The 27,970-nt window shown below is 56.8% G+C and overlaps 1 protein-coding gene across 4 annotated transcripts; it reads left to right on the forward strand.

The window, feature by feature from the left end:
* The first annotated feature begins 2,844 nt into the window (after positions 1-2,844).
* On the forward strand, positions 2,845-27,938 carry SMTNL2 (smoothelin like 2). Of its 4 annotated transcripts, none has more exons than XM_054459331.2 (8): positions 2,845-2,901; positions 11,120-11,207; positions 11,687-11,929; positions 12,591-12,666; positions 13,909-14,091; positions 15,263-15,380; positions 15,574-15,725; positions 26,984-27,938. In XM_054459331.2, exons 2-8 carry the CDS (start codon positions 11,153-11,155, stop codon positions 27,108-27,110), a joined length of 954 nt encoding a protein of 317 aa, XP_054315306.1. In that variant the 5' UTR covers positions 2,845-2,901; positions 11,120-11,152; the 3' UTR covers positions 27,111-27,938. The 4 variants fall into 4 exon arrangements, with proteins under 4 accessions (XP_054315306.1, XP_054315303.1, XP_054315304.1 ...); XM_054459328.2 differs by lacking the exon at positions 2,845-2,901 and adding an exon at positions 3,332-3,806; XM_054459330.2 differs by lacking the exon at positions 2,845-2,901 and adding an exon at positions 9,187-10,818.
* The last annotated feature ends 32 nt before the right edge of the window (positions 27,939-27,970 follow it).

The raw sequence follows: 27,970 nt of genomic DNA on the forward strand, positions 1-27,970 counted from the left end.
TCCAATGAGTCCCCTTTTCCAAGAGGACCCAACCACCACATTTTTATTGAGCCATTACTAAAGCCAGCTGCTGCCCCAAGTGTGGGGACAGTGTAATGGCTGAGACAGCTCCTGCTCTCCAGGGATGGAGTCCAATGCGTGACCACGTGTGTGTGTGTGTGTGTGTGTGTGTGTGTGTGTGTGTGCGCACACCATGCATGTGGACCTGGGGTGCAGAGGGCTGGAGGGGTGGCGCCAGGCAGGTGGACAGAGCCCACTCCCACCTCAGTTGGGGGATTCAGCCGTCCCACTCCTTCTGTCCTTTCTCTGTAAGCCCTGCTTGTGTTCCCTCAGACCTGAGGAGTCTGGAGAGTGTGTGGGGCCTTCAGGGGAGAGGCTGGGGGCAGGCGGAGAAGTGGGAGTCGTCAGCACTGAGGTGCAAGCACCGTGCAGGTGTGGGGGTGAGTGAGACCACCCAGGCAGGTGTGCAGGTGAGAGGGAGGAGTCCCAGCTCAGAGCCCTGGGGACCACCTCGGTGAAGGGATGAGCAGAAGCACAGTCACTCAGGAAGGTCTCTGGGGAGGGAAGGAGGAGAATCAGCGAGTGAGGAGGAGGAGGGAGTGGTCCTGGGGGGTCCCGAGGGCCATGGGGGGCACTGGAGACCTCTGAGGAGCAATTTCAGGGGAGTGAGGCCTCCGGCCAATCTGGGGAGCAGGGAGGAGCTGCTCTGAGCTGGTGGAACCTCACTGCTGTCCCAGGAGGTGAGCTGTGACTGGCGTGCAGGAAAGAGGGTACTGCACCTCAGGTCGGGGGGCAGGGCCTGGGTTCCAGTCCTGTCTCCGCATGCCTTGCTGTGTGGCCTTGGGCCAGTCCCTGCCCCTCTTAGGGCCTCGGTTTCCCCGCCTCAGGCCCAATGATGCTAACTTCCCTAACTGTGGATTTGATTTTGTGAGACATTGGCAGGGGGGCTGGGGAAAGCTTGTCCTGCAGCCTGCATCCAGCCTAGAGCCAGAGCGGAGCAGGAGGACGGCGGGCAGCAGCGGGGGCAGAGCCAGGAGACTGGAGCGGGAAGGGCAGGCGCCAGGGCCCCCAGGCCTTGGTGGGAGGTTGGCCTCCACTTGCTTGCTGACATCAGGGCTGGTGAATGTGCAGGGAGTTCAGCCAGGTTCACCGGCCCTCACCTCCCTCGCAGCCTGGTACTGGGCAGGAGTGGAGCTAAAGGAGAGTGGGGGAGGGGCCTGCAGGGACGGCTCACTGGAGCCCCTGGGCCTGGGAGCAGAGCTGCAGCCTCGGTCCATCTGTCATGAAGCCAGGTCGGAGGGTGGTGCTGACCCTCCCTCCCGTCCCCTTCCCACCCCAGAATCACTCTCTTCCTCGTGCTCCTGGCTCTTCTCTCGTCTCCTAGGTGCATCTCCAGCTACTGACTCGGGGATCTGACTGCTGAGAAAAAGGAGCCAAGGGGGAAGGTCTTGTACCATCTGCTTTCCCAGAACCCACAGTGAGCCCCCATCTCTGCCCTTGACAGAGTCCCTCCTTCGGCCCCAGAAGCAGCCAGGCCCCGTCCCCAAGAAGTTCCTCCTAGATATTCCCATGTGGCTCAGGAGAGACCAGATAACTAACCTGAGGTTGGAGAGTGTGGATGGATCCCAGGCAGCCAGGCTCTACAATCTGTCACCTCCTCCTCCCTGCCAGGCTTCCCACCCATGGCCCAGCCAGCCTGCCTTCTCCCAGAGGATGGAGAGAAGCCTAGAGACCAACCTGTCCAGTCCCTCTCAAGGCTTTTCACACGGTCCTTCCTTGGATCTTACAAGGGAAGGGACTGGGCTTCTGTGGCTGAGACCAGGGTTTTTGAACTCTGGGTTCTTGTGCTGAGACCTGGAGGGGCTTTGAGTGCTGTCTGCGGCAAGAGCAGCAGCAGTGTCTCTGGAGGCTGCTACTAAAGATTCCACCTGGAGAAAGCATTCGGGGAGCAGTTTGGTTCACCCTGTCCAGATGGCTACTTGGAACGCACACACATGCTCACACATACATGCAGCACGCACGCCTTTTGGCATTCGACTTTTTCATGAAATAATTGCTGGAAGGCTGCTTGGATTAGGTAACCCGGCGTTCCTTCCTGTCCCCTTGGGGCTGGGGGCGGGGGAGAGAACCAGCATTTAGCATCTGTCAGGCTGCTCCAGTTCCTTTGGGGCAATGATGGCCAGTCCAGGAGGGTTTGTGGGCTCCAAACAACCTTGGGAGCAGAACACGATATGAACAAGCCTTTCAGACTTCTCCTTCCTGCAGGTCAGCTGGCTGTGCCTGCCCAGCCTCTGGGCCTCTTTCAGGCAGGCCAGGCTTGGGAAAAAGAAGGCCAATTAGGAAAAGTTTTTTTGCACAAAGGAGGATATGTTCTCATTTTTATTTTAAATTAGCTTTATGATATAGTGAAAACTTAGAGTTAGCTTTGCCCATCATCCCATCGTCCTAAAGCAACACCTGTTTCCCTTCTTCCCTATTCTGGTGATGGTTTGGGGTGTGCATTTGGAAGGGGGAACTATCTGGGTTCAGCCATGAAGAGCATTGAGAACGAATAGGGGTAGGACCCCTGGCCTGCGGGTAGAGGCCAGTGACTGAGACTCTCATTGGGGGAGGGGGCGATTAGTCGCAAAGCCGCCCATTCCAGGATTTGGAGATTCAGCTCTAGCACAGCCTTCTTTCCCTGTCTGCCCTTAGCCTCTCCAGGATCTCCTAACGGAGGTCCTTTGGTGGGTCGGGAGCCTCTACCGACCACTAGTGGGAAGGGCACGAAGATCTTGCTCTACAGAGTAGGACTGGGAGGGGAGAGCGCATAGTCGCAGAGTCAGGGAGGGGACCTCAACACCTGTCTCCTCCCTGAGGTCTTAGAACAGATGCAAGAAATTCCAGGCGAAGGTCCCACAGGTGAGCGTGTGCCTGCGAGAGCCGTGGCCGCTGCATAGGGAGGGCTCCGCGGAGGAGGGCGGCAGCTCTGGGAGCTGTAGGTGTCCCCATTAGCGCGGGAGTCTCCGCCCCCGGCGGAACCTGGGCCTTGCGGGTGAGAGCCCCGAACGAACGCGTCAGCCCGAGTGTGCTCTCTACGGTCCAGGGGGGCCAGGGCCTTTTTCGGGTGGGCCCGCAGCCCCTCCCGCAGGCCGCACGCCGCTCCTCCGGGGTCGCAGGGCTCAGTCAAGAGCCGGGGAGGGGAGAGGCTGGGCGAGCTCTCCCTCCGCACCGACCCGCTGGGCTTCAGGACAGGGGGGTGTCCCGGAGTCGTCCCCGGCTCCGCCCCCGAGGCCCCGCCCCGCGCCCGCCTCCCCGGCCGCCCCTCGAGCGAAGCCAGCCGCGGACGGCCAGTCGCGGCCCGGAGCTGCGGAGCTCGGATCTTCCGTCCGCCTGGCCCGCTCTCGACCCGCGCGCTCCGCTGGGCCATGGAGCCGGCCCCCGACGCCCAGGAGGCGCGCACTGTGCGCGAGGCGCTGGGCCGCTACGAGGCGGCGCTGGAGGGTGCGGTGCGCGCGCTGCACGAGGACATGCAGGGGCTGCAGCGCGGCGTGGAGCGGCGGGTGGCAGAGGCGATGCGCCTGGCCGGCCCCCTGGCGCGCACGGTGGCCGACCTGCAGCGGGACAACCAGCGGCTGCAGGCGCAGCTCGAGCGCCTGACGCGCCAGGTGGAGGCGCTGGGCTTGGCCAGCGGGATGTCCCCGGTGCCCGGCACTCCCGGCACGCCCAGCCCCCCGCCCGCGCCCGGGGTTCCCGACCGCGCGCCCCGCCTGGGCAGCGCACGCTTCGCCAGCCACGCCACCTTCTCGCTGTCCGGCCGCGGCCAGGTGAGCCCGGGGGAGCGCGTGCGCTGGCGCCAGGGAGTGGGGCTCCGAACCGGGTGCCGCCCCTTCTCCCTGACTGCCTGCGTCTGCGCGCGTCTGCGGGGTTGGGGCCTTCACGGGCCGCTCAGACTAGGTGATGGGGGTCCCGCCTCCCCTCCGGAGTTGGAGAGGGCGGGGGGAGGACCGCTTAGCCTGCCAGCTGCACCTGTCTTGGTCCTCCGCCCTTTTTTAGAGCCAGGCTCTGTTTGCTCAGAGTCCTGTCTCCCTCTCTACTCTGTCCCATGACACCAACGGCTTGGGCACCGAAGTCCGGCCCCTGACTGTTCAGCACTGCCTGGAGCCACGCGGGGCATGTTGGAATGGTCAACACCCCTGCCTGCCCCCCACCCTCCATTCACGCTCCCCTGCGTTGCCGCTTCACTGAGGCCTGACGACTCCGGTTATTGATTAACCCAGATTGAGAACTCAGGCCCCTGGATGGGTGGGGAGGGGGGCCGAGGGGGACGCGATCAGCAGCGGCTTTTGGGAACTCTCCATCGCAGGGAGCAAATCCCTTACCGTGAAGGGAGAGAGGTGGAAACTCGCCTTGAGCCGTGTCTAGATTCCTCGGGTCAGTGACTAGCCAGAGGCCCACACCACGTGGGGATGGGGCGGAGGCCAACGTGGACCAGTCACTACCTTGCGCATGGGCCACCCAGAGCGGTTAGAATGTTTCCATGGTGTGTGCAGTGGCCCTTGGGTGGGATTTTCCATCCTGATCAGGCATGTGCTCTCGGGTTGGGTTCCCAGGATCTGGGGCTGTGTAGCCTGCACCTGCTCCCTCCTTGGTGCAATCCGTGGGGCTCTCAGATTTCCCGCTGTGGGCTGGGCTGGACCTCAGGGGGCCTGGAGGAGGGTATCAGATTGGGCCTTCCCCCTGGAGGTCCCATCCAGGGTGGGAGATGGCCCCAGACCAAGTTTGGGCAGCCAGAGATGTTTTGCTCCAAACACAGTAGTTAGCCCCTTCTCAGTGGGTATCCTAGCAAGGCTTTGTGCTGGGGGCCTGGGGCTTGCTGCTACTGGTGCAGATGGGGGTGGGGTGGGGGCTGTGCAGGAAGCCTCAGAAAGGCTGAAAGTACTCACTGGTGAGTGCAGCCTCGAGGTATGCGAGTGGAGTGGGCAGTGGCGAATGCCCCTAGTGTGCTGGGCAGAGGAGCTGGGCTTTGTCCGGCCTGTAAGAAGTTCTTAAACATGTCATGGTGGCAGAACCCGGGAGTGTCCCAGTGCTCCGTGTGAAGTGTCTGGAAATGTGGATACACTTAAGTCTTTCTTATGAACATGACACTCGACATGACCAGGGTCTAAAATCACCACTGTGAGCTCACACGTGCCTCATCAACTGTGTCATCGCTTGTTTCTGAGGTTTTATTTGAACATGCATTTGCTATTTGTCTGCTCATAGCAGCAGCTGTCCAAATTTAAAAAAAAATAATGTCAGAGTCACATATACATGTAGATGTGTGTGTACACACAAAGAGAGAGAGAGAGAGAGAAAGGGAGAGAGAGAGAGAGAGAAATTCTCTCCAGTCGTGATTTTTGTCAATGGAGATTAGCCATTGTTCACTAGCACCAAGCTGGTCCTCTAGGTTAGGGGTTGGTGGGTGAAGCTCAGGATAAGGGTCTTCTTTGTGTCTGGCAAGTCCTCTTAGGGGTGGATGGAAGGTGGAGGGTGGCTGGAGGTGGGTAACTTAATTGTGATGGTCCAAGGAGAAAGGAAAGGTCTGAGCTGGGCCATGGGCCATGTGTAGAGGGGCTGCCTTGGACAGGGTTTCGGAGGGGGAATGAGCAGATGCGGTAGTCTCAGAGGGGAGCCCTGACTTGGGGGACTGCTGGGTCACAGATCTGGGCGGAGATGCTGGGTTCCACCCAGGTCGTGCTGAATGTGAGGGGGACTATGGGAACTCCAGGTGAAGCTGTCCCAGAGCAGGTGGATTCATGGATCTGGTGCTCCAGAGAGGGAGCAAGCCTGGAGATTAGGGAGCTCTCTGGGCAGAAGCAAAGAGTCCGAAGGAAATAAAAACCAGACCGGGGAACTGCCAGGGAGTGAGGAGGACCTGAGGGTGCACTCTTAGCAAACCAGAGAGGGAGCCCTCCTGGAAGAAGAGGCTGGGGTCAGCGAGGATGCATCGGCCTGTTGGAGAGTGAGGATGGAGACCCAGGCACCCAGGGGTGTGAGCAGCAAGGGTAGCTGAGCACTGTGGGTGGAGCATGGCTATGGTCCCCAGTTGGATTAGAGACTCTGCACCCCTTGAGCCCTGGCTCCTGGGGCCTGAGGCAGCTGCCGCTGGGCTGACCCCAGAAGCACCAATCCCCATCTCTCTTGCTGTCCTCCATCTCAGGAGCATTGTCACAGCCTCCAGGCCAGTGTCCAGCATCGAGAGGAGGGACTGTGTGGCGCCATCCACATGCTCTGGCTCGTGTGCTGTGACCAGCACTGTGTGATCAAGAGCTTGGTCACATACAAGGAGCCAGGGCTCAGGGTGAGACTGGAATGTGGACCACGGACAGAGAGTCACAGCCACACACCAGGCTGCTGGGTGTCTGACCTCTCAGACTTTGTGTCTGTGTAGTGGGGGTCTGGGTGGGACAGTCTCATCCCATCCACATGAGCCAGGGATGGCTGTACTACCTGGCATTGTAGAGGTTGGTGTCACACTGCCCCTCTGTAACAAGCAATGACATTTAGAGACCCAGTTGCTTTCAAACTGGGGACTGAAGGATTGGAGGTAGATTGTCTCCAATATGTGAATGTCCCCTGAACTCAATATAGGAAGGGTTGATCAAGTAATCCTGTCTGGCTGGGAGCAGGGAGCTGGGAGCCAGCCTGGGGCCTGGGGTGGATGGTGGCAGCCTGAGGCCAGGCCCAGGCCCCAGCAGGTTGGGCCAGAGCTGTGGCCTGGAAATGTCATCCTCAGCTGAGCCACTGGGTCCCTATGCCCGAGGCAGCGGAGGCCCCAGGAACAGCTGCCAGGAGCCCCATGTCAGAGGCCCGACCATGAAAGAAGCCAGACTCGCCTTATCTGCCTTCCTTTCCCAGACACACTGTGCGATAAGAGAGTTAAATGCTTTAGGGAGAAGTTTGAATTAAGTCCTTTCAAACGGTGGTGTGAGTGGAGGAGGGCCGGGTCAGCAGTGTAAACTGTCTTAGGATGGGGCTCTGACCCTGCGTGGGCCTCGTCCCCATGGATGGGCCCGTGCAGATCAGGCAGCACCCAGAAGGCCTGAAATATTCTTCCTTCCCCTACAAAAATGTTTAAAAGCTTTGCCAATAAGAAGGTCCCTGAAATCAGACTTAGCTCATCACCCTTCCGCCTTTCCCCTGAGTCTCTCAGGCCTGGGCTCCTTCATGGGGCACCTCCCCCTTCTCAAAACAAAGCCAAGCTGGGGAATCTTGGGGGGTACCAGGCCAGCTCAACAGGACCTGTCCCCAGCCTCAGGCTCTCCAGCGATTTCTGCCCCGGTCCCAGCATACCGAGGCCCCTCCCTGGTTTCCTTCTGCATGACGGCAGCAGGCTGCCCCCATCAAAGGACAGCAGTTGCCCACTGGGGACTCTGCGGGGACAGCTCATTCCAGCCCAGCCCTTTGGTTGAAGAGCTCTGAGTTCTGTGAAGGTCCCGCTGGGTGGTGACCCCAGTCCCCCGCCTTTTCCTCACACTCATTGGCTAAGACAGATCCCGTGGGGCCGGGGCTCATACTGACCCAGGTCCTGGAAGACAACTTTGCCTTGAGTTGTCCTCTCTGCCCCCTAGAAGGCCAGAGCACTTTGTGGACAGAGCCCTGGATTGGGGTGGGAGACCCGAGTCCCGTACTTTGGCTCTGCCACTACCTTTAGCCATGGTGTGGGATTTAGGGCTCCCCTTCCCCCGCCCCGTGTCTTGCTTTCCCCATCTGTGTGATGATGGGTTGGAGGGTGGTCTCAGAACAGCCCCTTGCACCTTGACCTAAGGCATGGGCAGAGCCCTTTCCCCAGGTGAGGAGTCCTTCTAGTCGTGGGGCAGGGGAGCTTGGGAGTCTGGGCTCAGCCCCACACCCCAGCCTGCATTAGCCCAGCCCCTTCCCCTCCTCCCTTTGCCGGAGAACCCTTAGCAGGGATCTAACCAGAATAGAACTTACTCCCATTCTGGTGTAGCACCTGGTCCCCTGGGGCATCATGGGGGTTGTTGAGGGGGCTGCAACGTGCAGGGACAGGCATCTGTGGAGGACCCCCCCCACCCACCCATAGAGATACATATTTCCTGGGAAAATGGTTCCACCCTTGGCCTTTCCCCCCAGGGCCCCGCCTGGACCTGTGGAACCTGTCAGACGAGAGCAGGGTGGGTGAGGGGGCACGGAGACCCCAGAGCCTGGTGACCGTGGGGGCCGGGGTTCCAGCTGGACTGGCTGGTTCTCCTCCCCCTGCCGACATGGTCTACACGGCCACAACGTGGCTCTAGGGACACCCATTCTGCTCTGCGCGCTGGGAGACGCCCTGTGCTTTTCTTGCGTTTCCGAGAATGGGCCTGGGCTCTTCTCCTCCCACTCTTGAATCAAGAGCTGAGGGGTCGCCTCCTCTCTGAGGCCGGCTCTTCCCAGGCTCTGGGTCCTATCTGCTGGGAGCTCCACAGTGACCCCACTCTGCAGATGGTCCCCTCACCTTTCTCAGCCTATAAATGTGGTCTTGCCTCTTCCTTCTGGAAAAACCCCTCAGACCCTTTCCCCCGGCTCCGCTCAGGGCTAAAGTTACTGTGCTGTCTTCATTTCTCTGGGACCTCTCCGCTAAGCCATCTCCTGTCCCCCGACCTCCTGTCCCCCACCCCATGCTTCTGATCACCCATGACCTCTTCTTTTGCTGAACCCAATGGATGCCTGGTTGGATTTCCTCTTCACCTTTTCCTCAACCCCAGGCTGCCTTTGGACGCACCTGGCTTCTTTTTTTTTTTTGAGACAGAGTCTCGCTCTGTTGCCCAGGCTGGAGTGCAGTGGTGCAATCTTGGCTCACTGCAACCTCCATCTCCTGGGTTTAAGCGATTCTCGTGCCTCAGCCTCCTGAGTAGCTGGGACTACAGGCATCCACTACCATGCCTAGCTAATTTCTGTATTTTTAATAGAGATGGGGTTTCACCACATTGGCCAGGCTGGTCTTGAACTCGTGACCTCAGGTGATCCACCCGCCTCGGCCTCCCAAAGTGCTAGGATGACAGGCGTGAGCCACCGCGCCCGGCCCTGTGCCTGGCTTCTTGACTCCCTTCCTTCTGGCCTTGGCTCTCTCACCATTCTTTAGGGGCTCCTCCTACGTCTCTGGCTGCTCCTCATTCTCCGCAGACTGCTCTGTTGCTTCCTGAAATGTGGGGGCCTCATCCCAGGGGCCCTAAGCTGCTCTTCCTCTGCTGGGCTTCCAGGAGCCCAGTGGATGCCCCTGACTCCTGTTTTCCCATGTTCATCCTTCTTTTCTCTTAAACTCCAGACTCAAAAATCCAGCTACCTCCTCAGCTCCCTGATGCTCCAGGTGCCCCAGGCCTTCAACATGTCCCACCTGAAACCCTCATTTACCCCCTAAACCTGCCCTGGCCCACCAAGTCTGGGCTTGGGAGAGGTTTGGCACCCTTCCTCTTCCATGTCCACCCAGTCTCCCGGCCCGATCCCTTTTCCCCAAAGCTCTGAGTCCTTCTTGCCCGTGGTCCTCCCAGTGCCCCATCTCCCCTCTCCAGGTTCCTGCCCAGGACTAGTGAAGTGTCTTGCCATCTGGTCTCCACTCTCTGGCATCTTCTGAAGGGTGTTCCTGAAACACAGAGCCGAGGACCTTGGGCTCCTTCTTGTCTAAGTCGTCAAGTACCCAGGGCCAGCAGCTTGGGCGGCAGGGCACTTCTCCATCTGCCTGTGTCCTGGACGCGCATGATCAGGATACCTGTGCCTTGATGTCTCTCTGCAAAAGCAGACACTAATCACTCTGCTGGGCATGCCCTCCCTTGCTCATCCACTGGGCTCACTCTGGATGTGGCTTAGGCACCCCTGCCTCTGAGAAGCCTTCCTTGCCCCACTGGATCGGATGAAGCCTGTGTGAGGCATCCTTATCCTGGCACGGCCCCCTCTGTTCACCAGCCTGGCTCCCCTAACAGACTGATTCCCCCACGGCAGGGTGGCACCTCCCACACTGGTTGCAAGAGGAGCTGAGCCATCTGGGGTTGCAAGAGGAGCTGAGCCATCTGGGGCCAGGGATGCATCATCATTTGCCTGGGAACCTTGTAGACCAGGGGGCATCTGGGAGAGGCACAGCCGACCTCTCAAGCCGCTCGTCCTGGGCTCGTGGTGGAGCCCCCACCAGCCCCACAGACACTCTCAGCCCTTCACACGCCCTCGCTGTGAGGAGGGCAGGACCAAGGTTGAGGACTTCTCCCCTGGCCACACGTCCCAGCTGTTTTTCGCTGTATAACCTTGAGCAGGGCACATGCCCTCTTGGAGTCCCTGGGTCCCATCTGTCAAATGGCTCTGGCAGCACCTACCTGGGAGGACAGTTGCTATAAGTGGTGTGCCCAGAAAAAGGGCTGGATGTTTGGTAGATGCCGAGTGGCACTTGCCTAGGGTGCTCCCGTTTCTCAAACAGGGAAACAGACCCCGAGGGGAACTGATGTGGCCCAGGTCACATGGGTGGGTGGCAGCACAGCCTGGATCCCAGGCTCCCCACTGGCTCTTGGCCTTGGCTGTCTTGTCTGCCCCCACCTGCCCCATCCACTACTACTGTCCAGCCTGGATGGATGAGTCGCACGGAGCTGATCAGGCGCTTGCACTCTGCATAGCTGGGTAAATCTTGTGTCCCCGCCTCTCACGCAAAGACCTCATCGTGACCAGGACTCTATGGCTCATCGTTGGCCCGGAAGGACCTGGTGCCACTGGTTCCTGCTGCCCCTGCACCGGTAGCCATGCCGACCTGGCCCGGCTGAGAGGGGCAGGGGACCAGGCACTCCTGACCCCATCATCTGGTCCAGCCTGGGGGAAAGGGTGAGGTGGCCTAATGTCATTGGAACCCTCAATCTTGACTTCTGTCCTCAGCTTTTTGGGACTCTGGGAGGAGCCCAGTGGAGGTGTTTCCCTCCCAGGATCTCAGGGGCTCAGCAGTTGGAGTGGGGCCATTCCAGCTTTTGTTGTGTGACTTGGCCCATCACTTGCTTCCTGGGGGCTGTTTTCTCTCAACATGATTGGTGTTTTGCCAGAACAGGAGGGGATTTGGGGGTGGGCAGCTTTTGGGGGTGGGCAGCTGGCCCTAGCTGATGGGGTCTCGGTGACATTTGTGTCTCTGTAGAGTTTGGATCACGACGAGGCCAGTGAGTTGGAGATGAGAAAGACCTCAAACTCGTGCATCATGGAAAATGGGCACCAGCCGGGGGCAGGTAGGGCTGAGGGCAGAGGAGGGGTGGCTGGGTAGGTTTGGGGGTTAAGTAAGGTCTTGGTCAGCTATCTGTGTCAGGCCGGCCCTTGGCCTGGCGTCGGGGGGACTCTATCCTGAACCCCAGCAGGGAGAGAGGCTGCCAGGAGAGCAGCGTCATTCAGTAGAACTTGTGAAACACAGAGGGAAGTTGGGAGATCTCAGGAGGTAGTGAGCCCTCCTGTTTCTAGAGGAAAGCAAGTAGAGGCTGAGGAGCCGACTAGTATTTATTAAGCTGGCCATGAGGGGAAGTTGGGAAAAATCCACTCTGGTTGGAGCAGTAAGATATCCCTGGTAGGGGAGGTCAGGGAGGCTGGAGCAGTCAGGGAGGCCATCCTAGAGGAGGTGGGAGGAGGGCCCAGGAAGGCTACAGCCCTCCTGGGAGGTCTCAGGCCCCTGTGGCTGCCACAGCTGACCACCCACCATGCTGGTCACATGTTCCAGGTCCAGGCGATGGACCCCCTGAGATTGCCCAAAACTTCTCAGCACCAGATCCCCCCAGGCCTCGTCCCGTGAGCCTCTCCTTGCGGCTGCCCCACCAGCCAGTCACAGCCATCACCCGAGTCTCTGACAGGTTCTCTGGGGAGACCTCAGCTGCGGCTCTATCACCCACGTCTGCTGCCACCTTGGGGGGCCTCAACCCAAGCCCCAGCGAGGTCACCACGCCCTGGACTCCCAGTCCTAGCGGTATGAGCTGGAGAGCGTGGCCTTGGGGCAGACCTCCCCTTGGGATGGGAGAGGGAAGGCCGGGGCTGGGGAGTGGGCGTCAGTGGGTGACATGGAAAACGAGGGGCTAAGCCCAGCCCTGCCTCTGCCTGCCATGTCAGCCCCTTCCCTTAGCCTGTCCTCCCAGGCTCCTGCCCAGAGATGCTGTGAAATAGCATCATCCCCTGGTGGGGGCGACCGTGGCTTTTATTACAGTTGGAAGGTGGCCTCTTGCCGTGCACGTTGGGCACTGTCCCCTCCCTCCCTCAAGGCCCCAGGCCTGACTTGGGCCTGTGGTCAGGCCTCCGTGGTATGTCCTGGGGGAAGCCGTGTGGGCCTCTATAGAGAGGGTTTGGGAGCAGTGTTCGCTGGATACATGGCACGGCATGGGCCCTGGGCTCTGTGCTCTCAAGAGCAGGGCAGGGACAGTTGAAAAGACCTCTTTGATGTTGTTGCTGTGTGTGCCCATCCTCCTTTCTCCTCCACTGTCTGCTGGGGCAGGGCCAGCTTAGCCCAGAAGGTTAGCTCATCCGTGTAGTGATGCCGGGTAAATAAGGCACGGCCGGGTCAGAGGAAGGGAGTCTGTGACGGGCCCTCCCTGGGGCCAGGGTTGGTTACTTCTCTCCCTCTCTCTGTTCTGCAGAGAAGAATTCCTCTTTCATGCGGTCTGTGTCGAGCTCTGGCTACGGGGCAGTGACAGCAAGCAAACACAGCGACAGGTGAGTCAGGGCCCATGTTCCTGTGGGGTCGCTGTGCCCCAGGTGTCCTCTGCTTTGGACGCAGGCCGCCCAGGGTTGGCCCTGGGGTTGGTGCCTCCACAGAAGGCTCGGGGCTGGATCTCGGGAGCACTGGACGGCAGGGTTGGGGGGAAGGTCTGAGCAGGGGGAGTGAGGCGGTGGGCCTCGGTGGAGAGTTTCATTTGGAGAAATATGGTCACAGGCTGGTTTCTTTGTGGACTCTTCAAGTCAGTCAAAAGATTGGAGGAGTGGCCGGGCGCGGTGGCTCACACCTGTAATCCCAGCACTTTGGGAGGTTGAGGCGGGTGGATCACCTGAGGTCAAGAGTTCAAGACCAGCCTGGCCAACATGGCGAAACGCCGTCTCCACTAAAAATACAAAAATTAGCTGGGCATGGTGGTGGGTGCTTGTAATCCCAGCTACTTGGGACACTGAGGCAGGAGAATCGCTTGAACCCGGGAAGTGGAGGTTGCAGTGAGCCGAGATGGTGCCACTGCACTCCAGCCTAGGCAACAGAGTGAGACTCTGTCTACAAAAAAAAAAAAATAATAAATTAAAAAATAAAAAATAAAAAAAATATTGGAGGAGGCCTCTCAGCCGGCAGGAGGGAGAGGACAGGAGCTTTGTCTTCTTCCGTCCCAGCCAGCTGGGGTCCCTCGGAGCCTGGAACTTCCTGCCCACAGGCTGCGAGCAGGGGCAGGTGAGCGGGGCCTTCCCTGTGGCACAGGCCTCCCCACCTCCAGCCAGCGGGACTGTGATTGGGGGTGGGGGTAGAGTAGCAGGCTTGGCTTTTTTTTTTTTCTTTAATAATAAAAGGAGAATTGTGACTTTCTGGCAAACCGTTCTGGGGAAAACAAAGGGGGTCTTATCTCATGGTGGTGGAGGCAGGAGGCCTGGTCCCTCCGGGGCTCGTTCTGAGCACACCTCCTGCCTGAGGAGGGTGTGTCTCTGTCCTCCCCAGGCATTGACACCTGCAAAGGGGTGGTTATGTCCAGATCGGGGGCCAGCGTCTCCTGAGTTGAGCCTATTGGCCAGTCCCTCCAGCCGGCACAATTCAGAAAACCTGCCAAACCAGCTAGGGACCGGAGCAAGGGGGCCTCCTCTCTGAGCGCTCATCACGGTGCAGGCTGCCTTGTCCACACTCAGTGCAATGGAGACCTTGAAGCCTGGTGAGCTAGTGATGGCTCCTGGGCCCAGGTCCCAACTCAGCGATTCTTTCCTCAGCCCACCGCTGGTGACACCACCCCAGTCGCCCGTGTCCCCGCAGCCGCCAGCCATAACTCAGGTCCATCGGCAGGGGGAGCGTCGCAGGGAGCTGGTGAGGTCGCAGACGCTGCCCCGCACCTCGGAGGCGCAGGCCCGGAAGGCATTGTTTGAGAAGTGGGAGCAGGAAACGGCGGCCGGCAAGTACGGATGCTCACTCACAGACAGGCCCGGCCCCACGGTGTGCCCAGACCTGGACGGGGGTTGGGTGGGTGCAGCAGAGCAAGGTTCAGCCCTGTCCTGTTCCCCAGGGTGCTGTTGCCCAAGACAAGATCTCTTGGGCAAGGCACAGAGTTAGGGCTGGGCCACAGGGCAGGTTGGGGGGACAGGGGACCCCAGTTGTTGGGGAAAGACGGCTGTGAGGCGGGGAGCTAGGAAGTCCTGGTGAGAGCCCCTCTCTCCTCCTCCATTCCCGAGGCCCCCTGTCCTGTCTCTGGTGCCGCCAGGCTGCCCTCACACCCACATTCCCCAGGGGTTGTGCCTCCTTTAGTTTCTGGGCATGACCGGGGACTGGATGGGGACTGGGATTCCTGGCCAGAGCTGGGAGCCCCAGCATGGGGTTGGTCTTGCCCGAGGACCAAAGGTGATGCCACGGGGACGAGTGGCCTCCAGCCCGCTGCTAGGTATCGAGAAACGGCTCCTCGGGCTCCAGCTCACCTTTGTATATTCAGCCAGTCCTCGTGTCAGTGCATGGTATTGATGCCTGCTGTGTGCAGAGTGTGGCCCAGGCCTTGTGGGATAATGAAGATGACAGCCAGTCCCTGCTCGACTCTAGTGAGAGGGACCGACCCAGGACGTGTCCCCACTCACCCCAAACAACCTGGTCTAGGCCATTAGGGACTGTCCTTGGGGCCCAGAAGAGGAACTCATCCCTCCTGGCTAGGAAAAAGCATCGGGGAAGGAGGCACCCCATTAAGAGGGGAGCTCAGAAGGACGGGTGGGAGAAAGGAACCAGGAAAGGTGTTCCAGGCAGAAGGCAGGGGCCTAGGGCCATGTGAGCCAAGGTCTTCTGTCTCAGGATTCCCAAGTGACCCCTGCTTCCTGGGTGGGGAATAAACAGGGGATCTGGAGGGCTGTAGGGGTGTGGACAGTCCTGCCACATACCCTCAAAGGAGGCTGTGTCGCTGGTATATGGGCCGTGCCGTGGACGTGGGCACAGCTGAGCCCATGTGTGCCGCCAGCATCTCCCCTGGGTGAGCAGAGCAGGTGCGGGCACCCTCCCTGGTGGTGCAGGGACGACCTCCCCTGCCCCAGACCCGCACTGGGAGATGGCAGCTGGAGGGGCCTCCGCAGCAGGCCTGCCATCTCTCCACAGGGGGAAAGGCGAGGCCCGGGCCAGGCTGAAGCGGTCGCAGAGCTTCGGTGTGGCCAGCGCCAGCAGCATCAAGCAGATCCTGCTCGAGTGGTGCCGCAGCAAGACGCTGGGCTACCAGGTGAGCCCCGGCTCCCCTCTGGCTGCTGGGACCCCCAGCCAAAAGCTTGACCAAGCGTCACCCCTGTCCTTGTTGTCCCGCCTGGGCAGGAGCCCGCTGAGGCTGGGGTTAAGGGGCAGGAACCACAGTAATTATGCCTTCCGAGTGGGTGCCTAGCTGCCCTCCCGCACTGACCCCACTCACCCTGTTGCAGCACGTGGACCTGCAGAACTTCTCCTCCAGCTGGAGCGACGGCATGGCCTTCTGCGCCCTGGTACACTCCTTCTTCCCCGACGCCTTCGACTACAACTCCCTGAGCCCCACGCAGCGACAGAAGAACTTCGAGCTGGCCTTCACCATGGCTGAGTGAGTATGGTGGCTTCTGCTGGCTACCAGCCCCAGCCCAGTCCCTGAGCCCAACTTCTTCCCCAGGTGGGGCATGGGGGCCAGTGGGATGTGGAGCCGCTGTCTGCAAAGCTGAAGGACCCTGGGGCCATGTGGTCTGTGTACCTCTTGTGCAGATGGGAAGACTGAGGCCTGGAGAGGGATTTTCTCAGAGTCACACAGCACTCAGTGGTGGAGGGGGACTCTGTTCCTGGGGACCTGCCCTCTTTGCTGGGTGCCCAGCTTCTGAGGTGCACTCTGGGAGACCAGCCACAGACCAGGCATGAAGGGCAGCAGGACAGGATCCCCCAAAGCTCTGAATCTGTCCTCTCTGGACTGAGGGAGAGATGCCGTTGCTTGCATGAGCCACAGCTGCCAGTTAGCAAGAAACTGGATACGACCTGGGCCACTTGAAAGGAGATTTTTGCTTCCAATAAGATTTTCCTTCCCAAATGGTATTCTAGCATTTACTGTAAAATTGCCTAGCTTCTTAGGTCCCACCTCTAGGGTGAAGATTTGGGGGTGGCTCTGGGGTCAGGAGGCACCTGGAAAGCCAGTTTGGGATTTGGTTTTTGGCCGAGGGCCTCAGGAGAGTTGGCAAAGTCAGGTCTGTCTGCCAGGGCTCCAGCGAGGGACGGGGGGCACAGTCAAGAACTGGGCGAGGAGAGTTTAATAAAGGGGCCCTTTACAAAGGCGTGAGCAGGAATGAGGTCGTGGGTCAGGCCTCATGCAGCAGCCTCGGGATAACAGCAGCACGGTGGATCCCAGCCCGTGGCCTGGGTGGGGAGGGCTGTCTGATAAGAGCTGCGCTTTGGGCAAATGGTTGCAGTCAGCTCGCTGCGACCTGGCAGGGAGGGAGCTGTGGATAAGTGTCCCAACCTCACTCCTCTCCTGCCTCACACCAGGGCCTCTTGGTGACTGAACCCAATCTGAAGACAGAGGGCCGGGAGCCGTCGCTGTGGTTCATCCTGACCCCCAGGGTAGGGAGCAGGGCACAGATGAGTGGTGTTCGGAGCTGCCCGACGCTAAGCTCTCTGAAGCTCAGAGAGAACTAAGGCCGTCCCCAAAGCAGAGTCTTCTGGATGGCGCGTTTGTTATTCTCTCCCTGCCTTTGTGCCTGGTGTTGTCAGCCTCTGACGTCGGTCTACAACCGACCATGTTTGTTTCTGGTCTGAGTCCTCAGTGCCCACATTTAAGAGTGGTCCTTGGCCGGGCGCGGTGGCTCCCACCTGTAATCCTAGCACTTTGGGAGGCCGAGGCGGGTGGATTGCCTGAGCTCAGGAGTTCGAGACCAGCTTGGCCAACACGGTGAAACCCTGTCTCTACTAAAATACAAAAAATTAGCCAGGCATAGTGGTAGGCGCCTGGAGTCCCAGCTACTCAGGAGGCTGAGGCAGGAGAATTGTTAGAACCCAAGAGATGGAGGTTGCAGTGAGCCGCGATCGCGCTACTGCACTCCAGCCTGGGTGGCAGAGTGAGACTCAGTCTCTTAAAAAAAAAAAAAAAAAGTGGTCCTCATGGTCTTGTTGGGTTAAAGCAGTCTCACCCCAGGCCTCACCTGCCTTCCTCATTCCTTTCCCAGCCCAACCACAAACCACCTGGCCCTGGCCCCAGTCCCGGCCCTGGCCCCAGTCCCGGCCCTGGCCCACCACCCCGGCCCCTGGGGTGGCCAGGGAAGGAACCAGAGCCTGGCCAGGGAAGGAACCAGAGCCAGTGGGTCTTGTAACCTGCACTTGGTATTCTAAGTCTCACTTTGACCTGAGACAACTCTCACTCCGAGGACAGAATCGAGACTGGCTCTGAGCTCCTCAGCCTGACTTTTTGGAATATCGGTATCAGCCCTGTTATGTTGCCTTGGATGACGCGCTTGGACTCAGCCCCCTGGGGTCACAAGAACCCCTTGTATACTTTAAAAGCCTTTCTGTCTTGGCTGCTTGGGGTTAGCTGTCATCCTAATTGCAGAAACAGCTCTGGACGAGCGTGTTGTACAACTGGATCCAGACGACAGTGAGGTGGAGCCAAGGGGAATGGGTGGTGCAGGGAGCGGGCAGCTCATGAGGATGGGGCCCAGCTGCCGAAGCCCAGACATGGCAACCATCAGTCAGACTGTCAGAGGACACAGGGTCAGGGTATCGGGGTGGATACCCCCAGCACCCACCCCAGCGGCAAGGTCACTCCAGCACCCACCCCAGCAGCAAGATCATCCTAGCACCCACCCCAGCGGCGAGGTCACTCTAGCACCCACACCAGCGGCCAGATCATCCCAGCACCCACCCCAGCGGCGAGGTCACTCTAGCACCCGCCCCAGCGGCGAGGTCACTCCAGCACCCACCCCAGCGGCGAGGTCATCCTAGCACCCACTCCAGTGGCGAGGTCACCCCCACACCCACCCCAGGGTGAGGCCACACTGTCTTGCAGGGTTCTTTGTTGTCTAAGTCCAGTGATGCCCGCTTATGCCCTGGTCACCTTGGTCACCCTCCGCCCTAGACCAGGCTAGGCTGTGGCAGGGAGAGGGATGCCCTGGGCCATGGGGTGGTGGCCTCGTGCCCCAGCCTGCAGGGAACACAGCTCCCCTTGGCAGCCAGAGCCAGAGCGATTCCGGGCTGTGCTTCCCCAGCATGAGGTTTGAGTTCAGGGAGCTTCTAGACTCCAAACAGATGTTTCTTCTATTCCCAGCTTGGTGGGGTGATGGGGAGGCAGCGGCGGAGGCTGGTCCAGGTTTTGCCTTCTGCCTTCCCGGAGCACACAGCAGGGTAAAAACGTGGGCCCCGCCTCCCGGTGGCCTGGGCCTGCTCCAGCTGTGGAGAGGGGCAGAGAGGATGGGTCTGATGAAGCCGCTGAGATGAGTTCTTGCTTTTCTGCTGACTCGAGGGCGTGGGGAGGGGCGTCCACCGCAGGCCTGTGCGGGGGGTCGGGGGAGTTTGCTCAGAGCCTGGGAAGAGGCCTCCCCTCATGACTCATCCATAAGATTATCTCGCAGGTACTAGGGGGAGAGGGCTGGGAAGACTGGCTCGCCTGCCTGGGGCCTCTGGGGAGGACGACAGCTTGGATCACCTCCTTTCTTGGACAATAGGCTGGTGAGAAGAGCTGGCGGGAAAGCTCAGGGACAGCTGCCTGAGGATACTAGCTGTCAGTGTCCTCACCGATATTCCTGAGGTTTGCGGCAAAGGCTGAGCAGACGCACGCGTGCTGCTAAAGCCACCCAGGGTCGTGCAGGCAGCAGGACCACAGGTCTAAGAAAGGCAGCTTGGGGGCAGGCAGGGTGGGATGAGAGGAGCCTGGGGTCTGACAAAGACAACTTCTGGAAGGGAAAGGAGGACACAGGTCCCCAAACCAAGGGTTCACCTTGCGTGAGGAATGAAGCATTTCCCCGAGCAAGTGCCTTAAAGGCACAAGGATCAAGGATGCACCAGGGACCTTTGGAGTAAAAGTGGTGTGTGCTGCCCTCCCCCAACCCCCACCTGATAATTTATGGTCCCAGAGATTCCTGGTGGCCTAATCTGTGTGAATGATGCAGTGTTGACAGCACAGAGAGCTTCCCTTGCCTGACAGGTGTTCAGGGTCTGGAACGAGGGAGGACCAGCCCCTTTTATGGAAGGGGCTGAGTCAGGCAAGCGCCTGACCCTTCTGCACCCGTCCTCTCCACCTCTGCAGAGGCGGAGTGCAGGACGTGCAGCCCCAGGCTTCCCGCTTGCCCTGCGGGGAATGTGTCCTGCTCTCGGGTTACGCTGGAGCAGAAGGGGCTTCCAGGCTATTTGTAGTGCCCATGTGTCTCTGTCTAAAACCAGATAGGAGGCAGTAGTCCCAGTCCTGGCATCCTGGTCTGCATTTAGAGCAGGCTTAAAAAAATAAAAATAACCCCCAAACCTGTCCTCCAACTCCCTTACAGGCCAGCCCTGTGGTAGCTGAAGCTCACAATAGACAGGAGTAGGAGAAAGCCCTTTCAGCCTTTTCCCCACCCCACTGATGCGGGGCACAAGCAAAGCCACTTTAAAAATGGTAGTCAGGATTGGCCGGGCACAGTGGCTCATGCCTGCGATCCAATCCCAGCACTTTGGGAGGCCAAGGCGGGTGGATTGCTTGAGCTTAGGAGTTTGAGACCAGCTTGGGCAACATGGCAAGACCTCAACTTTATAGAAAATACAAAAAATTAGCTGGGTGTGGTGGTGCACACCTGTGGTCCCAGCTACTTGGGAGGCTGAAGTGAGAGGATTGCTTGAGCCCAGAAGGCAGAGATTGCAGTGAACCCAGATGGTGCCACTGCGCTCCAGCCTGGGCAACAGAGTGAGACCTCATCTCAAAAAAAAAAAATGTAGTCAGCCCATGTTAACTCTGGTTCTTGCTATGGAATGGCATTTAAAGTGATTTGTACTTTCTCCTTTGAACTTTCTGTTTGAATGATTGATTGATTGATTGACTGATTGATTGACACAAGGTCACACTTTGTCTCCCAGGCTGGAATACAGTGGTGCAATCACAGCTCACTATAGCCTCAGACTCCCAAGCTCAAGTGATCCTCCTGCCTCGGCCTCCCAAGTAGCTGGGACTACAGGCACACACCCCCACACTTGGCTATTTTTTTTTTTTTTAGAGACGGGGTCTCACTATGTTGGCCAGACTGGTCTCAAACTCCTGGCCTCAAGTGATCCTCCCGTCTCAGCCTCCTGAATTGCGGGATTACAGGCGTGAACCACCGCACTTGGCCTGTTTGAATCATTAAAACAAACCTGTATCATTTTTACAAAAGGAGTTTGTTTGTTTGTTTTTTAATTTAAAAGGCAATTGGGACTTCTAATATTTGGAGACTCAAACATTTTTTATAAAAGTCAATGCTGATCATCACTTTCTTTTTCTCCTGTCTCCCGAGTTTTGTCCAGCCTATGTCTGCAGCTTCCAGGAATCTTGCCATCACAGGTCAAATATCCCTTATCCAAAATGGCCTGGGACCAGAGGTGTTTTGGATTTTAGATTCTGGAATATTTGCATTATATAATACTTACTGGTTGAGCATCCCAAATTTAAAAAATCCAAAGGCTCTAAAATCTGAAACTTTTTGAGTGCCAGACATGACACTCAAAGGAAATGCTCATTGGCGCATTTTGGATTTGGTATGGTGAACCTGTGCCATTGAAGTTAGCACCATGTCTCTGAGAGAGAGTGCTCCCTTTGCGGGGACAATCTGGGGTGGAAGGCAGGTGCTTTTTTTTTTTTTGAGATGGAGTTTCGTTCTTGTTGCCGAGGCTGGAGTGCAATGGAGTAATCTCAGCTCACTGCAACTTCCACTTCCTGGATTCAAGCGATTTTCCTGCCTCAGCCTCCCGAGTAGCTGGGATTACAGGCACCCGCCACCACGCCCGGCTAACTTTTGTATTTCTAGTAGAGACAGAGTTTCACCATGTTGGCCAGGCTGGTCTCAAACTCCTGACCTCAGGTGATCTACTTGCCTCAGCCTCCCAAAGTGCTGGGATTACAGGCATAAGCCACTGCGCCCAGCTAATTTTTGTATTTTTAGTAGAGATGGGGTTTTGCCATGTTACCCAGGCTGGTCACGAACTCCTGACCTCAGGTGATCCGTGGAAGGCAGGTGCCCTTGAGGGTCTGCTGTGAGCTGTGCTTCAAAGACAGAGAGTGGTCTCTGCCTATGGGAGGGGGAATTTGGAGCTCCCCAGGAAAAGAAGGGGGTGAAGAGCAAAGGTGGCAGAGGTGAAGAAAAGGAGCCAGGAGATGGTGGTTGCGTGTTGCATATTGTGACCCCTCCCTGCTCCCCTAGGAACCCCTACACTCTCATGTACTCAACTTAGAAATAACAACAGTGGGGACCAGATGGCGCAGTGCCCTTGCTGCCTGCTGGGGAAGCCAGCGATCTGGACAGCGGAGGATGACACAGGGTATGGCATCCACTCCCATCCTGACTGCCACCCTGGACTTGAAGACTTGCCACCAGGGCAGGGGCCAGGGGTCATTATCAGAGGGTAAATGCAGCCTCTAGAATGAGGAGGGGGTCAGCTTGCTGTCTTCTGCACAGGGTGGACAACACCCGGAAAATGCCAGCAATTCTGAGGGCCTCCTATGAAGTGGGTTAGGGAGTGGCAAGACCTGGTTCAGAGAGGTGGGTCCTGGGTATCCTTTGTGGGGACAGTTAAGGAACCAGAGCTATTTAGTTCAAAGAAAGACATGGAAGGAAGGTTTTCTTCTGGCATGTGAAGGGTTCTTGCATGGGGGAAGAAATTAGACTGAGAATAAGTAGCCTTGTGGGGTCAGTAGGTAGAAAGTACGCACAGGCACAAATAGCATAAGAAATGTCAGAAGAACTTTCTCGTGGTCAGAGAATCTGCAGAGGGTTCTGAGCTGTCCTTGGAGGAAATTGGGTCCCCTTTCCCTGCACCCTGAGATGAACAAGCTGAGGCAGGGCCTTTATAGAGGTGACTGGTGCTTCTGATGGGGGTGTTTGGATGCTTGGAGGTCCTAGAGTCCTCATGCTGTCCCTATTTAACATGTGGCACCACTGAGGCCACCATTGTCAGTGCTGATAACCTGAGCATGTGTGGAGCCTGTTTCTACACACCTGGGATCCTCCAAATAGCAGGTATGGGAGTGGAGGTGCCCCAGCTGTGTGGCAGATGGAAAGGAGGGCACCAGATATGAAATGATCGCTCAGGAAGGTGAACTCAGGTCCCCAGCCTCTCTGAACTCAGATTTTCTTTTCTTTTCTTTTTTTTTCCTTGAGATAGAGTCTCACTCTGTCGCCCAGGCTGGAGTGCAGTGGCATGATCTTGGCTCACTGCAACCTCTGCCTCCTGGGTTCAAGTGATTCTCCTGCCTCAGCCTCCCGAGTAGCTGGGACTACAGGCATGCGCCACCACACCCGGCTAATTTTTGTATTTTTAGTAGAGACGGGGTTTCACCATGTTGGCCAGGCTGGTCTCCAACTCCTGACCTCAAATGATCTGCCCACCTCAGCCTCTTAAAATGTTGGGATTACAGGCGTGAGCCACCGTGCCCGGCCTGAACTCAGATTTTCAATCCTTTATCATTGACAAAGCACCTTTGCATGCTTGCTTGCATCAGAGGGCCAACTTCCCTGACATCGAGCCCTGCCCTGGCCTGTCCCAGGGAGAAAGGGTGCCCGCTCATTGGGCCAAACCCACTCATCACCCCACAAAGCCTGTTGGATTCACTTACAGGCCACCCGCTACAACCCCAAGCAGGAGGTGGGGAGGGGATCCAAGACAGATGTCTCCATTTCGCCTTGACATTTGGTTTCTGATAGGAGGCCTGGCATCCAGCCAGCACAGCAGAGCAGGGCCTGCGGATAATGTTACAGTCTTTGTCTCTGGAGCACACAGCCGCGTGAGTCCTGGTAGAAAGTGCTGAGTGCGTCGTGCCAAACTGGGATGGGTCAGAGGAGTCTTGCTCGCTCACTGGGGTCTCTCCTCTGGCTGGGCTCTCTGGGGAACAAGATGCATAAAGACACATTGTGGAATCATAGCCTCGTAACAGGCCTACTGGGAGGGACAGCAGAGGTGGTATTCTGGTATTTTTCTTTTTTTTTTTGAGACGGAGTCTCTCTCTGTCACCAGGCTGGAGTGCAGTAGCACGATCTCGGCTCACTGCAACCTCCACCTCCTGGGTTCAAGCGATTCTCCAGCCTGTCTCCCAAGTAGCTGGGATTTCAGGCATGCACCACCATGCCCAGCTAATTTTGTATTTTTAGTAGAGACAGGGTTTCACCATGTTGGTCAGGCTGGTTTGGAACTCCTGGCCTCAGGCGATCCGCCCGCCTCGGCCTCCCAAAGTGCCGGGATTACAGGTGTGAGTCACCATGCCCGGCCAGTGTTGCGATTTTCTGCTAAGGAAATGGGCACAGAACAGTGAAGCAATTGGAGGAGTCGGGGTTTGAACTCGACTATTTTGATTTCACATTCAGCCCTCTTCTCTGTGATCCACCCTGCTTCTTTAAAGCAAGGCATGATCATCAAAATGGCAACAAGAATAATCTCTAACTTCTTTGTTTGTTTTGGTTTTGGTTTTTTCGAGGCAGGGTCTGGCTCTGTCACCCAGGCTGGAGTGCAGTGGTGCAATCTGGGCTCACTGCAGCCTCCACCTCCTGGCCTCAAGCGATCCTCTCACCTCAGCCTCGAGTAGCTGGGACTACAGGTGCACACCACCATGCCTGGCTAATTTTTAAAACTTTTTATAGAGACGGGGTTTTGCTGTGTTGTCCAGGCTGGTCTCAAACTCCCAGGCTCAAGTGATCCTCCAGCTACGGCCTTCCAAAGTGCTGGGATGACAGGCATGAGCCACTGTGCCCGGCCTAATCTTTAACATTTATTAGCTCTTTCGATGTGCCCTCTGCTATTCTACCTGATTTGCATGGGTTTATAATTTTCATACCACTCTTTTGAGGTGGATATAATTCACAGATGGAGAAACTGAGGCCCAGAGAAATGAAGTGTGTTGCCCGCGGATATATGGCTTGGAAGAGATGGAGCTGGGATTTGAACCCTGACAGCCATGGGCTTATTGATGGAAAAAAAAAAAAAAAAAAGACTGGCGACCCCTGGAACTACAAAAGTACACACAGCTGCTGAGGGAAGGGCACTGACAATCGGGCCAAGTGCGATCGTTTTTGCCTTTTTAGTTCTGCCTGATAATGTCAGGCCGGCTCCATCTGGTGCCCAGGGGACCCAGGCATACTGTAAGCAGAGTCAGAGGAGGCAGGCGGCGCAGGGCTGGGCATTCCAGAGGCTGTCTGTTGTTATTTCAGGACCCGCTGCTGAGATGAGCAGGGCGATGTGTCTTGACTCTTGATGTTCCTCTTCCCACGTCCACGAGGCCTTCAGCCTCCCTCTGAGCCCCATTGGAAGGCCACGGTGTACACACGAGTCTAAACCAGTGCAGCCAAAAGTTCAACCAGTATTTCCCAGGGCAGGAGGCAGAGGGCCCTGGGGGGCTGGGGGGTGGGGCGGCAATGATTTTAAGCAATCTTTTTTTTTTTTTTTTGAGACGGAGTCTCGCTCTGTCGCCCAGGCTGGAGTGCAGTGGCACGATGGCACGATCTCGGCTCACTGCAACCTCTGCCTCCCGGGTTCAAGCGATTCTCCTGCCTCAGCCTCCCGAGTAGCTGGAACTACAGGTGCCCACCACCACGCCTGGCTAATTTTTTGTATTTTTAGCAGAGACGGGGTTTCACTATGTTGGCCAGGATGGTCTCAATCTCTTGACCTTCTGATCTGCCCGCCTCGGCCTCCCAAAGTGCTGGGATTACAGGCGTGACAAGCAATCTTTTAAACTGCCAGATATGACTTATTAGTAGACTATAAAATCCATTTAGTGCTTCATGACTAGCATTTTTTTTTTTTTTTGAGACGAAGTCTCACTCTTATCCCCCAGGCTGGGGTGCAGTGACGCGATCTCAGCTGACTGCAACCTCCACCTCCCGGGTTCAAGCGATTCTCCTGCCTCAGCCTCCCGAGTAGCTGGGATCACAGGTGCATGCCACCATGCCCAGCTAATTTTTGTATTTTTGGTAGAGACAGAGTTTCACCTTGTTGGCCAGGCTGGTCTCGAACTCCTGACCTCAGGTGATCTGCCCGCCTCGGCCTCTCAACGTGCTGGGATTACAGGCGTGAGCCACCACGCCCGGCCATGACCAGCATTTTAAAGAGGTGGGGTTGGGGAGGGCTAGGGGAGAGAAATAAACATGAAGTATCATGAGAAAATATAGGTAGTGGTAAAGGTAAGTATTTCTGTGAAACTTTGTTTCCACATACATGTAAGCATGTGCTCAATCATGATAAAAATATCTTCCTTACTCTGGATCACAGTTAAAAAAAAAAAAAAAAAGGTCTAAAAGCACTTTCAGGAAGTAAATGGGTAATTTATTTTTTGCTTTATTAGTTTTACATTTATTTTAATAACTCGGTGTTCCATATACTATTGATTTTTTTTTTTTTTTTTTTTTTTTTTTTGAGACAGAGTTTCACTCCATTGCCCAGGCTGCAGTGCAGTGGCACGATACCTTCACCTCTTGGGTCCACGCAATTTTCCTGTCTCAGCTTCCTGAGTAGCTGGGACTACAGGCATGTGCCACTACGCCTGGCTAATTTTTGTATTTTTAGTAGAGACAAGGTTTCACCATATTGGTCAGGCTGATCTCGAACTCCTGACCTCAGGTGACCCGCCTGCCTCGGCCTCCCAAAGTGCTGGGATTACAGGTGTGAGCCACCACATCCAGCCTACTTTTTTTTTTTTTTTAGCTTAAATATAGTTTCACTTCAAATTTAAATACAATATGCCAGGTACTGTGGGTCACCTGTGCCTGTAATCACAGCTACTCAGGAGGCTGAGGTGGGAAGATCGCTTGAGGCAGGTGTTCAAGACCAGTCTCGGTAACATAGTGAGACCCCATCTCTACAAAACTATTTTTAAAAAACTAGCTGGGCCGGGCGTGGTGGCTCATGCCTGTAATCCCAGCACTTTGGGAGGCCAGGGCAGGTGGATCACCTGAGGTCTGGAGTTCGAGACCAGCCTGGCCAACATGGTGAAACCTCGTCTCTACTAAAAATACAAAAAAAAATTAGCCAGGCGTGGTGGCGGACACCTGTAATCCCAGCTACTCGGGAGGCTGAGGCAGGAGAATCGCTTGAACCCGGGAGGCAGAGGTTGCAGTGAGTCAAGATTGTGCCAGTGCACTCCAGCATGGGCAACAAGAGCAAAACTGTCTCAAAAACAAAACAAAAAAAAAAACAAATAACTAGCTGGGCACGGTGGTGTGTGCCTGGAATCACAGCTACTTGGGAAGACAAGGCGTGAGGATCACTTGGGCCTAGGAGATCAAGGCTGCAGTAAGCTAGGATTGTACCACTGTACTCATGCTCTGTTGCTCATGCCTGGGCAACAGAGCAAGACCCTGTCTCTAAAAAAATCCCAAATTAAATAAAGTAAGTCTGTTTAAATGAAAACATGAATTGTAGAGGTGGCTCATAAATCTGGGAGTCTGGGAAATACTGCATTGGAGTCAGTGACTCCAAGAGTTCTGCCAGGGTTATCTGAATTCCCCGCTGGTGGGTCCTTGGGAACCTCTGGCTGCAGGCTGAGCTCTGTTCCCGGGATGGGTCCTTGGGAACCTCTGGCTGCAGGCTGAGCTCTGTTCCCAGGACCAAGACACCGGCCCTGTCGCGGCTGTGGGGCTGGCTGATGGCTGGGACTGCCGTTCTGACGGGGCTTGTGTGTTTCAGGAATCTGGCCAACTGTGAGCGCCTCATCGAAGTGGAGGACATGATGGTGATGGGCCGCAAGCCGGACCCCATGTGTGTCTTCACCTACGTCCAGTCGCTGTACAACCACCTGCGTCGCTTCGAGTAAAGCCCCTGAGCCTGGATTGCCAAAGAGCAGCCCCAGGAAGAGGCCGGGGGTCCGTTTGCGATTCCCCAGCCAGGATGCCCCCAGGAGCCTTGCCGTTTGGTGTGAGCGCGCTGTTTGTTCTGTGGCATGTGACCGCACTCCCCTTCGAGCCCAGCTGTGTTACTGATTAAAAGTACTGCTGAGCTGTGGTCCGACAGCGCTGATCACAGCCAAGGGCTCGGAGGAAAAGGAAAAATTATGAGAGAGAGAGACGTTGGTGCTAAGTAATGATCTTCCTAAAGAAATGCTTGTGTTTATAGCTTCCAGAATGCTAATCTACGATTTTCCCTCTGGTGAATTCGATACATCGGCTTTACAGGGTTACAGTGATTACCAAGTGTTTTTTTATCAAAATACCCAGAGTTTTTTACTTCCTCACGCGATTGTAGGTTCCTCTCCTCCCTCCCTCTGAGCCACTGCCAGGAAACAGAGAGACTGCTTAATCAGCAGCTTGACAAAGAAGACCGCAAGTCTTGGGAAGAAACAGTTTAATCACTCCCAAGTCCTGGGCAACAGATGACCTTCAAGTCACCTCCACTCTCCAGGGAGATGGGAAGGCTCTCCTCTTGGTCCCAAAGTCCTCCTGTTCTTCCCAGGAGGCCCCACAAGTGTTCGGCTAAGCACAGGCTCTCGGGAATTTAACACTTTTGGGGAAGGAATAGGCCCTTTGTGCTGAGAGAGAGTTTTTATTCACATCTTTTTTAGGGGATTTGCTGCAGATATTTATAAAAAGTAACTCCCTCTGTACAACTGACCCATTTGTACATAAAAAAGATGTGTTGAATTTTGCTTGGGGTTTGTCATTTCTGTTTGGGAGATGG

This window comes from Pongo pygmaeus, chromosome 19 (genome assembly GCF_028885625.2).
Source record: "Pongo pygmaeus isolate AG05252 chromosome 19, NHGRI_mPonPyg2-v2.0_pri, whole genome shotgun sequence".
Classification (NCBI taxonomy): domain Eukaryota; kingdom Metazoa; phylum Chordata; class Mammalia; order Primates; family Hominidae; genus Pongo; species Pongo pygmaeus.